The following is a 13,765-nucleotide window of genomic DNA, read 5'->3' on the forward strand; positions in this document are numbered from 1 at the left end:
AACGGGTGTTATCTGAAGACAATACGTGGCCATTAGTGTTTAAATACACAAGAAGGGCCCACAATGATAACTGGTCAAAATGTTAAAATTTTAGGATTGTGAAGTTTTTAATTTGGTTCAGTATATCTAAGCGACAAAGTTTTCTATTGAACAAGTCCGACTTTATGTATATATAAATAGCTTTTGTTCATGAATCACCATCTTATAGTGATGATGCCTGGTACACTCTCAAGTAGCCTCCGATTATGGTGTACGTTTCTCTACCACATCCATATACGGAGCAATAGGTGGCAGAACGTCGCCATATTTCTGCAACAGTTGCACAGCCAGTTCTAGGGCGTGGGAGGCGTTGTCTGCAATCACCGTGTTAGCCAGACCGCGTGTCCATGTGTTGTGATACGACGACAACTTCCGATATGAGTTGTCAATCAACACGTGAGGAATGTCCAGTAAAGTGCTGAGAATATGTCCGTGTAATCTGTCCGTGATGACAACACGGCCACGCTGCAGAAATATCAACCCATTATTGGCCATCAGGAAAGCAGTTTCCATAGTTGTATGTCCTTTCGGTGTTTTCCAACCCCACCAATCTGAACAGTGCACTGTAATCCCTAAGGGAAGTTTGGGCAATTTGTATCCGGGAGTTTCGTCGTCTGAACGCTTCAACCACAAAATATCAAAAGAAGGGGAGATAAATCTTGGAACAGCGCCAATCTGAAAGGCCATGTCTGGAGCCATCATCAGTATTGGTTTACCTTTGAAATAAGTCTCCGCGTATCCTAAGGATTGTCTGTCTCTAAGTACCATGGTGAAGTTCCCTTGATTTTGGTACAATTTCTTACAAAATTCAAGATGTTGTTTTTCTGAGTTCTTTTTTAGAAATATGCTCTGGGGAAACAATACCATCTTAAAGTTTGAAAACCGTTGGAATATTTTTTCTCGTAATTTATCATTTGCAGAATATCCAACGAGGTTCCCACCTCCGTGAATTAACACAACGAGGTCATTGTGGGAGTATCTAGTTGTCAGGTTCTTGGCATAGTCAAGATTCTTGTCCGTACAAGCATAATAATTACAGTAATATAGAAGTTTTATACCAAGGCGTCTCAGAAGATACACCTCGCCCGTTGTTATAGCAGGGTCACCTTTGTTTTCGAAAGACGCGATGTCTAATAGTATTGCTTGTTTGTAAGGAGAAAGTATATCAGAAAACAAGTTGAAATGAACTCTCTGTGCTTCTCTGATGATGTCCAAGGACGATGTAAGACTTGGAGAGAGAATATCTGTTTCTTTCGGACTCAGGATTAGCTTTCTTTTGAGAAAACTTTCTACACTAGACGTATTTATGCTCAGGGCGTTTGTGGAAAAGTCCTGGATATACTTAGAAAATGCCTTTCCTTCAAATGATTTCCCTAAGAGAACACTGCTTTTGGCAATTCCCCCTGGTATGAAATATCGATATACATCACTCATGGCATTGTTTGTGTTGACGTACTTGTATCTTACAGTGATAAAACAGAAACAGAGAAAGCAAAGTCCCAAGATGCGTGTTCTGATGATCTCTGAAAAACAATAATGACGAACAGCAATTATGTTTGACCTCGGTAAATATACATTTGAATAGTTATTTTTTATTGTCAAATTGATGAAAACAGTTGTGGCATAGATATCGAATATAATGTTCTATATCAATAATACAGTAACTTTGATTCAATATGCCGCAAATATTTGTCGATGCTCACATATCCACTTTATATAATATTAAAATGTATTTAAAAATTATCCTTGTAATTCTGCAACCCGTGTTAGATAATATGTACATATTCATTGATATGCAGCTTAACATCCTACAACTCAATTACTAAATAAAAACTACTTACTTGATGGTGTATAGAAAATGGAGGAATAGGTGTTTCCTTTCTTGTCCAAGACATAGATAATCAAACCAAGGGAACAGATGCCAAGTCCGGAGAAGTTAGCAAGCGTTGCCTCCCTTTGTCCGACTGAGTAAAGCAGCAGCACAACGAGGATCCGCTTGAAGATGTTGGCGACGGAGTGGCTGACAACAGACATGTAGAGCAGCACGACGTTGGTTGAGATGTAGGAGTAGATGACGTGGAAGACGCTGGAGCACAATGCTGTTTTAACCAGGAATGAGAAAGAGGTCGACATAAGTTTTTGTGAAGCAAGGTATTTAGTGCCAACAGCCAGTGAAACACAAACACTTGCAATGCTGATGACCAATATTTTCGGTCTCAGCTGGACATGTTGAGTGGAAGTGTCCTTCTGATCCAGTTTGATGGCCACGTTTCTGAAGGCCAGTATTATATTGGACGTAAAGGCCATGGCAACGCCAGCAGCTGTCAAGGACGTATTAAAGGAATTTCCACAAAATCCTACAGCACCACAGATGATGAGAGGAAGATTGAGATAGATGTAGGGTGGCAGAGATGTTCCTAAAACCAGACGCTGAATAATGGCACTCGTTACTGGTTCCAGGAGCTTTATGGCGAATGTGGACGACGCATGTACCAACGTCATGCTGTAGTTAGTAGCCATGGTGGCCAACACGTGGCAGGCAACTTTCACCCACAATATCTTCTTTGCCTTTGTGGAACGTGGGTCCCAGAGGTGTACATCGATGAGCAGATAGCACATGGTAACCTGACATAGTGTGATGATGATCGCCCATATGAACCCATCAAGCCCATTACCCAGAAATTTGCCGGATGTCCCCAAGAACATATAGGTAGACTGGTGGCACAGGAACGACGTCACAGCCCAACTGATGAATGATGCTGATCCAAAGACGAACGTCCGCTGTAATGAATAATGGTTAAGGAATTTAAATAAGGGTGTCAGGCTGAAGACGTTCAGTAGTTTTGAAATAATTCCATTAAATCTTTCTGAAGTTATTTCACAGTCAGAAAAACTTAATCTTTTATTTGACTAGAATCAAGGTCCTTCTGAGAATCACATCCACCTCAATAGGATTCGTGCGAGATGCAATGCTGTAAATCTTGAAATTAACGCGAGCGTGAATTAAATGCGAAAAATGCGAGTGGTAAATTGATATATTAAAAGTAATAGTACAGGTTTTTTTAGGAAATGTATCTCTTGATGGTAGTTGATTTTGTTTTTCTAATAAGCTATTCTATAATGTTCAAAAAATGTTTAGTATAAAACACCCGTGAAGATCAGAATCGGGAATACAGGTCTTCAGCAATCTCTGCTTGCCGAACTATGCTTGTCGTAAAATGCAACTAACGGGATCTGGTGGTCAGGCGCGTTGACTTGGTTGATGCATGTCATCGTATCACAATTGCGTAGATCGATGCTCATGATGCCAATCACTGGTTTGTCTGGCCCAGACTCGATTATTTACAGACTGTCGTCATATAGCTGGAATATTGCTGAGTTAAACAACAAACAAACAGAGAAAACTTAAGTCACGATATACAATATACGACCTACGACAAGCATGGGTTTCTGAAGCCCAATTCTAGCGTTTAGCGTTAACTTAGGCTGAAAACATGTGCATGAGCAACAACCTTTTCCGTTGGAGCACAATGACACACCCAAGTCATACGTTGTAACGATCCAATATTCGACACAACAAGCATGGCATACCTCCCAAACGTGTGCGTTTACCATATCCCACAGTGAGAAAATAAGCGCTAATTTCCCTCGGGATATATTATCCATATTTCCGTACGTCAAGTGAGTTCAATTATGTTTTGTCAAATCCACCTTTATGGTCATCATTCAGGCTGGATAAACTCTCAGTTTGTATATGACAACACAAACTGCTTTAAGTATATTTTGATATTTTGTGTACGTCACCCCATAGTAAGTACTAAATAATGACGGTTATTGTTACCAACACTCTATCATTTGACGATACATATACTAGTATATGGTGGCGGTCGGATAGCCTCGTGGTTAAAGGATTCGCTTATCAAGCGAAGACCCGGGCTTGATTCCCCACATGGGTACAGTGTGTGATGCCCATTTCTGGTGTCCCCCGCCGTAATATTGCTGGAATATAGCTAAACACGGCGTCAAACCATACTCACTACACAGGTTATCATGTTTTGTAGGTTCGAGAACGTCCATATACTTCCATAACGTAGTCTTTACAGTCATCTTAATCATTTCAGGATCACTCTCACATTGTGGGAATGGAGTCCAAGATTGTTTCAGAAAGTTTGTAGTAATTTACGATTTCTAATTTACGAAATGAAAATAAATCAGTGGAATTGAGCATATTGTAAACGCAAGTGTGATCACGTAACCGCAATCTGTTCAAACACTTTATTACCACGAGGCAAAACAGCATGTCTACAAACCGCGAGTCACTTAGAGCATGTCAGTTTAACCCCGTGTTTCATCTTGGCAACTGCTGAGTAAATCGTGTCGCTTCAAGTTTTATTGATCCCAGGACAAATACTGCATGTTCATGCTCATAAAACATTCGAGGAGCTAAGTACGTTTTGGTAGTGTCAAGAAGTTCAATACATACTAACTACACGTTTAGAATATTCTCGGGGGTCTCAAAAGTGTCAAAAGAGGTTATAAAAATGCACAAATGGATTTAGTCATAAATTATTAATCAACGTGAAATATGCTTATGGTGGAAGTTGTTACCACAAATGCAAACTACTGAACAATGACATTATTGGTTTGAATGATCATACAGCGTATCATCATAATTGCACAACGCTTACAAAAAGACTAGTTAAGGTCAACGCAATAAGTATTACGAAGTCGTTTAATAAAAACTACAATGATAAGAATTTTCACGAAAACACTGTTACCCTAACATGTGACCGCCTCCCTGGTCTAGTTGATAGAGCGTCGGGGGTTCGATTCCCAGCCGCGTCATACCAAGATACGTTAACATTTGACGTACATGTACTTATTGTTACCCCGCCAGGCACGTCAAGGGCATAACACAGGGGGCTGGTAGGCTCGGTGTCAGTATACTGTGTCTGAGTGGGTATTAATGTTCATGGTATCTCAGTGGGTGAGCACTATAAAACCGCATCAGTCCGGAGTAGTACCAGCAGCCACACACACCAGTTTATTCATAGGTGTAGCTTAGTGTCGGAAGTATGGACAACCTTTCAAAATCTGCTCGTTTTAAAGAATGCTTCAAAATAATTATCAAAATCATATGGGCAATTAAAAAAACAGATTGAGGACTGTTTCTCCGACTGAAGACCCCTCCCTGGCGTTGTGCACTACGCTTGCAGCGCAAGGTGTTATCTATTAGTTACCACTTAAGGAAAACTGACAATCTTTGACTAGTGACTTGAATATAAATGGAAAATCAGTAACTAAAATAATCAACCTTAATAAGTGAAAACAGGTAACATCAGTGGACGAAGCGGGTCGGATGTCGACAGGGACGAGAGTTTCAGAAAATGATTGTTAAGTTATGTCTACATTCAATGGAAGAATAAAAAATAGTAATTAGTATTATTCTGGCTCTTAACATAATTACAAAGGTTAACGTATTTTGAAATTGTAATAAAAAGTAATGTTAGTTTGTGATACAGGTAAACATTTACAACGCGAACGGAAAGCGGACATCATCCACGCAGCTGGTGTGTTCGGCACGAAATTGTTTCATATCTATATCCCATGCCATCTGCTATTTCAAGGAATCGTGACCCGTGGAGATCCGGGGTAGAATAGGTCTTCAGCAACCCATGTTTGTCGTAAAAGGCGACTATGATTGTCGTAAGAGGCGACTAACGGGATCAGGTGGTCAAGCTCGCTGTCTTGGTTGATGCATGTCATTGTATCTTAATTGCATGGATCGATGCTCATGACGTCAATCACTGGATTGTCTGGCGTAGACTCGATTATTTACAGACCGCCGTCACATAGCTGAAATATTGCGGCGTTAAACAACAAACAAACAAACCAAACCTATCTATATGGTATTGGCAAATGGAAATGATATGATCATATCTGCTTGGGAATAGGCGATCAGATTTAATGGGTTTTAATGGTTGGTATGATGATATGGTGGTGCACGAGGTCGTTAAAAAGGTCGGATGTCATATTTTATCGGGTAAAACCACCTCTGTTGGCCAGATATGCACTAATTTTTCGAGGCATGCTTCTGATGAGTCTTCCAATGTCATCTTGATCCATGTTGTCCTACTCATCAGTGAGAGGGGGCGGTCGGGTAGCCTAGTGGTTAAGGAGTTCGCTCGTCACGCCGAAGACCCGGGTTCAATTCCCGACGTTGGTACAATGTGTAAAGAATCTATCATGTGTACCTTTCAGATTCTAATTTACTGTATAATGATTCATATCACCTTCAAGTTTAGTATATTCTATGAAACCATGTTATCAGTGGTTCAAGAAGGAAGCTCTGCTTACCTAATCGAAAGTGTATGGTCCACATGAGGTATGATAAAAACTGAGTCAACAGACAAAATTGTTTCGCTGTGACAAACTTTAGCAAAGAATCACCGTAGAGATGGGCAGAAGAGTTTAAGAGGGACAGGGAGAACCTTGATGGCGAACTTTACCCTGGAAGTCCTGTCACATCAGCAACACCAGAAATGATCAAGAGTATCTACGATATGATGATGACCGACCAACAGAGCTTTATGTTGCCAATTCCCAATTGCGTGTCTCGATGCTCATGATGTCAATCACTGGAATGTCTGGTGCAGACTCGATTATTTTCAGACCGTCGTCATATATTGCTGAGTGCGGCGTTAAACAAGGAATCGTTCCATTTCCTGTAAATGTATATTTAGACCGTGCTCTTTTCAAGATTTATACGAACGATCAATCACATGGAGGTGAGGCCAATATACGAAATTGAGGTGTTTGGAATCAATCATGACTGTAAAACATGAACGGTGTTTAGATAATCACGCCTCAGTATTCTCATTTAAAGAGTTGGTAACAGATTAATTGATTCATGGCAGGGTCCTACGTAACTTTATGGCGGTCCGATAGACTTGAGTTTACGATAGTATGTCTGGCTAATTTGACTTTTTTTGTGGCCTGCTGGTCAGTCTTTCGGCGTGTTGCCTTCTATCGCTCGTCGTAAATATCTACTAAAAAACCACTTGACCTATGAAGGTGAAACTTTCAAAACTTGTTCCGACCAATATTGGCACCCCGCCTTGGTTTAGGAGGTTCGGATCCGATTTTCATCATGGCCACCACGGCAACATGGCCACCAATTTTATTTGAATTTTCATAATGTTATTTGGTACATGTGTCGTTGTAGTGGAGCTCAGCGTATACAGAATATTTAAACTTTTGAACTTTGGATCTTTGACCTTTAAGCATTATCTTTCTTTCTTTCATGGGTACACATCTCCTCATAACACAATGAGAATCATTCGTGACCAACTCGTGTTATTCCGGGACAAGCCGAATAGCAACTCGTGCCTCTCTCGTGACCATTTTTTGCGGCTGGGTTTCGTCTAAGCGCAAACGGGCATAACTAAAAGAATGATCAACTCTTTGCGTAAAGAGTCATGTATATTTCCCACATGTCATATATATTCAAGATGCTATCTAAGACACATCGGCGAAATTTAGCGTAATTAGTTGGACTCAACATTAACGCCGTGTTTTTAAAGTTGACGCAGCAGTCAATGCGCCAGTTCGATGAAATTCCCGAACCGCGGTTTGATTATCTTTGTGCAATGAGTCTGAATATTATCCCCCGCCACATATCGTTTCCGGAGCATAACTCGGAAACCGCTTGATATTTTATTATCGAACTTTGCATATGTATCAAACACATTCCCCGCCTCAATCCCGACCCCAGCCAATCCCTACCCACACCCAGAATACTCATTGATCGGCTCTTCCTGCCATCAAGTACAAAACGACCCAAATATGTCACTTTATTCTCATGAATTTACGCTGCAATAAATTTCCAAGGTGCAACTGTCTCAGGAATATCAAAGTCAACCTGGCAACATCGGCACGTCCGGGAAAAATCAATGTGCACGCGCACCGACACAAGAACGTTTAAAGTGTGATGTCAGGATTTAGCAGTTCATTGATAAAATACAGATAATGATCAGATAAGATTAACAGCTCAGATAAGTTTCAAAATTGAAGTTGTCAGAAACATGACATGACATAATGCTTGGAGGTCACTGTATCCACTAAGTACGGATGCATATGATAGTTGGATGTGTGAGCCCATGGAAACTACTTTACTATAAGGGTAACATTATTTTTCAGGGCATTATCATTTGCAGAAGCCCTAGGTCTTCCATTAACTGCCCGACGAAGGACTTCTGCAAATGATAATGCCCTGAAAAATAGCGTTACCGTTATTCTAGCAAAAATGGATGGAATTTGTTATCAAATAAAAAGAAACAACAATATCGGTTTATAAACATTTACTGCAATCAACACGAATGTCACTGACCCACTTTTACATAATGCTTGATGCCATTGTTTCCAGTATGCATACGTTCGATAGTTGGATGTGTTAGTTCCATGGAAACCACTTTACGGACGTAATATATGTATGTCTACAGTCACAGTACTGAGGATGGAAACATAATGCTTGATGTCATTGTGTCCAGTGAGTATGCATACGTTTGATAGTTGGATGTGTAAGTTCAATTGATACCACTTTACGGACGTAATGATTGTATACCTACAGTCACAATACTGAGGATGGATACATGTAATATTAGGTCGTTTTGGATGTGACAGATCCTTGGATGACCATTGTGTGATAAGTCATTCCGGTCAAAGCAACACACGTGGTCGTTAAGTTGGATGAAGGGCAATAAACAACAGCAAAAGTTCATCTCTGTAACATACAAGTTTCATGTTGCCAGCAACAACGACAACATTGGGCTGATGATCATTCCCATACCATTTCTCAACCCAGAACCCCCACCATCCCACACCTTTCAATGTGTCGACCTGAATATTTTTACAAATAATTTGATAACTAAATCCCGTTAATCTAGAACCCGCGCTTTCAGTATAATTATTTTTGGGAACTTAATATGTTAAAAGAACTAAACCAGTTATTTGTTAAACGGAAAGCTAGTTAGTCCGCCCGAATGAACGGTTCCACTTTAATTAATTGATTAATTGATTTAATTAATCGTAAATATATAAGTTTTATATATCGAACCTGGACAAAAGTTAAAATAGTAATCAGTAATACTAGAATAAAGCCAAGGATCGACATTTAGATTTCCAATCAAGAAGCCCAAGCCGTCACTCAACTGGTACCCTTGCATATGTACAACCAGGCAAACAAAATAGTCATCAGCAAATGCAACTTCATGTAATTGGGAGTTTTTTTCGTGGCCAATAGTTAATTTTTTGTTTGATTCGTTTGTTATAATCATGTTTATTTTACAGTGAAAGTACACGGAGAACAATAACATGCCATTAATTCGGGCAAATGTCTGATGCTGTATAAAACTTTACTTATTGACCATTACTTGTTGATAGTATTCATAATTATGAATTTATCTCATTCGGGGTATTATAGAAAGGGGTATAAGTAACTTTTTCCAACCTATCATTTATTGATATCCACATTTAAGTGGAGCCCAGAGTGAAATTATATGCATCGTCAAATGAACTGCAATTGTTAAAATGTATTCGAAATTATCAACATTTTCGTGTGACATGCATCGACATTACAAGATAATCCCATCCTGTCATTCTTTCCCTTATCACGAACACCTGGTGTCATCACTAGAAAAATCCATTCAGGTTCTTTTTTCCGATATGTTGCGTTTTTTGACCAATGGAATATGATTCAGCAGATAATCGATACTGATTGATATGTAAATCTAAAACTAAAGATTTTTTGTGCTATTAAAGTGAACGGGAATCAATTTGAAAACAGGGGACACGCTGTTGTGTGTTGTTTGCTTTTCTTCATGTGACTTTTAGCAGGCGATTTATATATACTGAACCAAATTAAAAACTTCACAATCCTAAAATTTTAACATTTTGACCAGTTATCATTGTGGGCCCTTATTGTGTATTTAAACAGTGATGGCCACGTATTGCCTTCAGATAACACCCTTTTTTGTGCAGGTGAATCGATCAAAACCATGTGCACAGCACTATTGTGGCAAAAGTGGGGTTTCACGTGCAACTGGTCACGTGGCCATACTACCGTTCGTGTTTTCAGCCATACTTGTTAGCAGTCATTAACAAAAAAAGAAAAACACAAGAAAACAAAAGTCTTTACGGACATTTGTCATGCCACGCCTTTCAAATGTGCAACGTGAACGTGCCATCGGCATGTTGCAGACCGGAACGTCCGAAGCTGAAGTCGCAAGGACGATGGGTTGTTGTCGACAGACTGTTTATGATTTACAGACGCGTCTACAGCAAACGGGTACCACCGCTGATCGCCCTCGGCCAGGTCGACCACGTGTGACGTCACATGCAGAGGATCGTCAGATTGTCTTACGTCACCTCCGTAACCAGTTTTTGACGGCTATATCAACCAGAAATGAACTGTTTAGGGGTAGACTGAGTGCGCAAACTGTTCGAAACCGTCTGAGAACTGCTCACCTTAAAGCACGACGGCCATACTGCGGGCCGATTCTGACTCAATTACACAGACGTCAACGTCAATTGTGGGCACAGCGACACTTACGATGGACTCAGAGGAATTGGAATCAAGTCGTCTTCAGTGATGAATCCCGATTTAATCTTCGATTTGCTGATGGTACGGCGAGGGTGTTGAGGCGCCGTCATGAACGTTACGCCCAGTGTTGTGTACAGGAAGTTGACAGATTTCGAGGCGGAAGTGTCATGGTGTGGGGTGCTTTCTGTGGCAATGCACGTTCCAGGCTTCTTGTCATCCGTGGCAACCTCAACGCTGCTGCTTACCGCGACCAGGTACTGGCACCAGAACTTTTGCCTTTTATGGCCGCACATGGACCCGGTTTGATCTCCCAACACGACAATGCCAGACCCCACACAGCAATTTTGACAAGGAATTTCATTCAGAATGCGGGAGGCAACGTCATGGACTGGCCGTCAAGGTCTCCCGACCTCAATCCCATCGAACACATTTTGGATGCTCCTGGCAGAAGTATGCGCCCTCTCCAGAACCAACCACAGAATTTGCAAGATCTTGGCACCATTTTGCAGCAACAATGGCGTCGTCTTCCCAATCATGTGTTCACGAGCATCACAAGGTCCATGCGGAGGCGTTGTGTGGAAGTTGTCAACACACATGGTGGCCATACACGCTACTGAACTTGTGTGCCATCAGATTCTCGTGCTTGGGACTTATGATTTAAACTGTTCATGATATAACAGACTACCGTAGATGCTTGGAACAAATTATGGTTACCACCGTTAATTAAAATCCTTCTTTGGACATTAATGATTAAAAATTACCTTCTCTGATACATTTGTCCGTTGGATATCATATATGGGATTACTTTTTAAAATGTGAAGTTTTTAATTTGACTCAGTATACAATACACACGCACCAATATTGTGAAAGCAAACTCAATACAACACGGGTTTTACTGCTAATGTTACCTATGCGTATATATTTGTGGGAAACTTTTCTCAGACTTCCATGTAATTGACATTAGTCTCTGTCTGTATAACCCAATATTTATAACATTGGTATGCTTTTTGCACTAGGTCCTGGTATGTCTTGATCGAAGCTAATAGTGTATTTTGACATTTGCGTAAAATGTTGGGGGAAGACATTTAGGCAGGAAGTAGGCATCCCCTTGGGCACCAATTGTGCTTCCCTTCTTACGGATCTGTTTCTTTATGCATATGAATCAGAATTTCCGCTCGGATTGGCAAAGTCGAAACAAGGAAATTTGTTGTAGAAGTTTAACTTCAGCTACAGCTATATCCATTATCTTATATCGTTCAGTAACAGCCAAATAGCCAATTCCCTTCCACTGATTTACCCACCTGCACTAGAAATAACTAGCACAAGAATAAAGGAGACCAGTGAGACCGCCTCGTCTGTTTCATTGTAACGAAACACTCCCCACAAGAGAAATGACTTCAACTTTCCAATAGTCAACTTTCCCTTCATGTCGAGCAATATTACAGTTGCTCCAGCCTTTGGAGTTTACATTTCACAATCTTTGAGATACAATCGATCATGATATTTTTACTAAGATTTCAAAGAGCGTCATACGACTCATACTCAGAAGTTGTTTGACCATGGTTGCAACATTCAAGGCCTCAGTAAAGCTTTCAATAAAGTTTATGGTAGACACGAAGAGGACATTTCAAAATTTAACGCATCTGTGACAAAAAAATGATGTCCGATGCAATTCCCTATTTTGACTTTTCCCTATTCTGTGCTTTTCTAGATGAACAATTGACTTGAATTTGCATGTGTTTGTGACGAGTGACACCGCTGAGGCAGGATACACTCACGCTTTCACGAACACCTGGTATCATTACTATTTGATCTATTTGATAGTAATTCATAAACTCATACTCATGATATAGTCGGAATCGTACAATCGACTCTGCTTTATGCAGAGACTTCTATTGTATATGGAAAGGGCTTTGTCGCTTTAATTTCCTTATTGTAGCCAAAGGACACAACATGATATTTTAATGTTTTGCCTGTGTCAAATTTAACTTGCCAAATTTAATATGTCTGCACGCCCGACAAGGCTGAAGTACCCTCTATTTGGGTCACACATTTTACATAACATTGTTGCTTTGACTTGAGTTGAGTAATAAACTATGTAACCAAGTGTGTAAATACAAAAGTCTCCGCAGGACAAAATAATCAGTCTCGAATATATGACAAAGCAGATTCCATTGGGCGAAATAGACAAAAGAGGGGTGAAAATGACATGATTGGTTCACTGAGAATCAGTGATGACACAAAGTGTTCGCCGGTAATGGTAGGCATGTCCTGCCCTACCGGTAGCATCCGCCACATACGAGTTTGCATAAAAAGGTTAGAGGTTATTGTCTGAAACACTATTTGTTATTAAACCTTCGAATTCGGAGAAGTTCTTTTCACACCTCAAGCATATATCAAATCATCATTTTGGTGTTAGATATACTTTCATTCATTGCAGTTAAAATACCTGGATTTTATGTATATTTACTCACTGATCAGTCAATGTATGGCAAGTGCGGTTAACTATGAAAACGAAAAAGAATACAAGGTTCATGATTTTATGCTAAGATAGTATTTATATGTCATGCTGTAACCTATAATTGGCTTAATGTTACCGAATGACAATCAAACTTACCTTGTTAGTCGAACAGTCACACATCGTTGGTAATGAACGCTAAGATGTGTGACAGATGTATGCGTTTGTTGCACAATCACAGCACGTCGTGTATCGGTATCTCTTGATCAGTGACTATTCTCACGTACACATAGCAAGGACTGCCTAACCACGCGCGGATTAATTTGAGGCAGGTACTACTTTCGGGCGAAAGTGACAATGGATTACTATGATATATGTTAGGTTATTTGAATGTATTATTTATATATGTGTTGTTAAACTCGTCTCCTTGTGACAGAAGTATGCGGAGGAAATATACAAGTATAATAGTAATGGCGTTTTACATGTGCTGATGTCACTATTATCCTGCAATGGCAATGAAACATTCTAGAATGACGTGTCATGAGAACAAAAACATTTCTATTGTTCAAAGTAATGTCCAAATATAAACATGTCTTGTGAAAGCAAAATTTATGTCACTAGTTTAGACTGATTGTGTCTTTAACTAGTACCTTAAAAATCTGTTTAGA

At 40.0% G+C, this 13,765-nt stretch overlaps 1 protein-coding gene across 1 annotated transcript; it reads right to left on the reverse strand.

Annotated features, from left to right (window-relative positions):
* Nucleotides 1-13,340, reverse strand: LOC124125170. The gene is made up of 3 exons (XM_046488446.2): nt 13,257-13,340; nt 1,881-2,820; nt 1-1,562 (listed from the first exon to the last, which is right to left on the reverse strand). Exons 1-3 carry the CDS (start codon nt 13,278-13,280, stop codon nt 244-246), a joined length of 2,283 nt encoding a protein of 760 aa, XP_046344402.1. The 5' UTR covers nt 13,281-13,340; the 3' UTR covers nt 1-243.
* Nucleotides 13,341-13,765: the final 425 nt, after the last annotated feature.

Source organism: Haliotis rufescens, unplaced genomic scaffold (genome assembly GCF_023055435.1).
Source record: "Haliotis rufescens isolate VD_foot unplaced genomic scaffold, xgHalRufe1.0.p SCAF_3, whole genome shotgun sequence".
NCBI classification, from domain to species: domain Eukaryota; kingdom Metazoa; phylum Mollusca; class Gastropoda; order Lepetellida; family Haliotidae; genus Haliotis; species Haliotis rufescens.

Bases quoted from the DNA above. Each gene is read 5' to 3' on its own strand.
- LOC124125170 (XM_046488446.2), bottom strand. From the start codon at position 13,280: ATGTGTGACTGTTCGACTAACAAG. The intron at 2,821-13,256 runs GTAAGTTTGATT...TATTCATTACAG, and splicing joins GTGACTGTTCGACTAACAAG to CGGACGTTCGTCTTTGGATC. The intron at 1,563-1,880 runs GTAAGTAGTTTT...ATTGTTTTTCAG, and splicing joins CATTTTCTATACACCATCAA to AGATCATCAGAACACGCATC.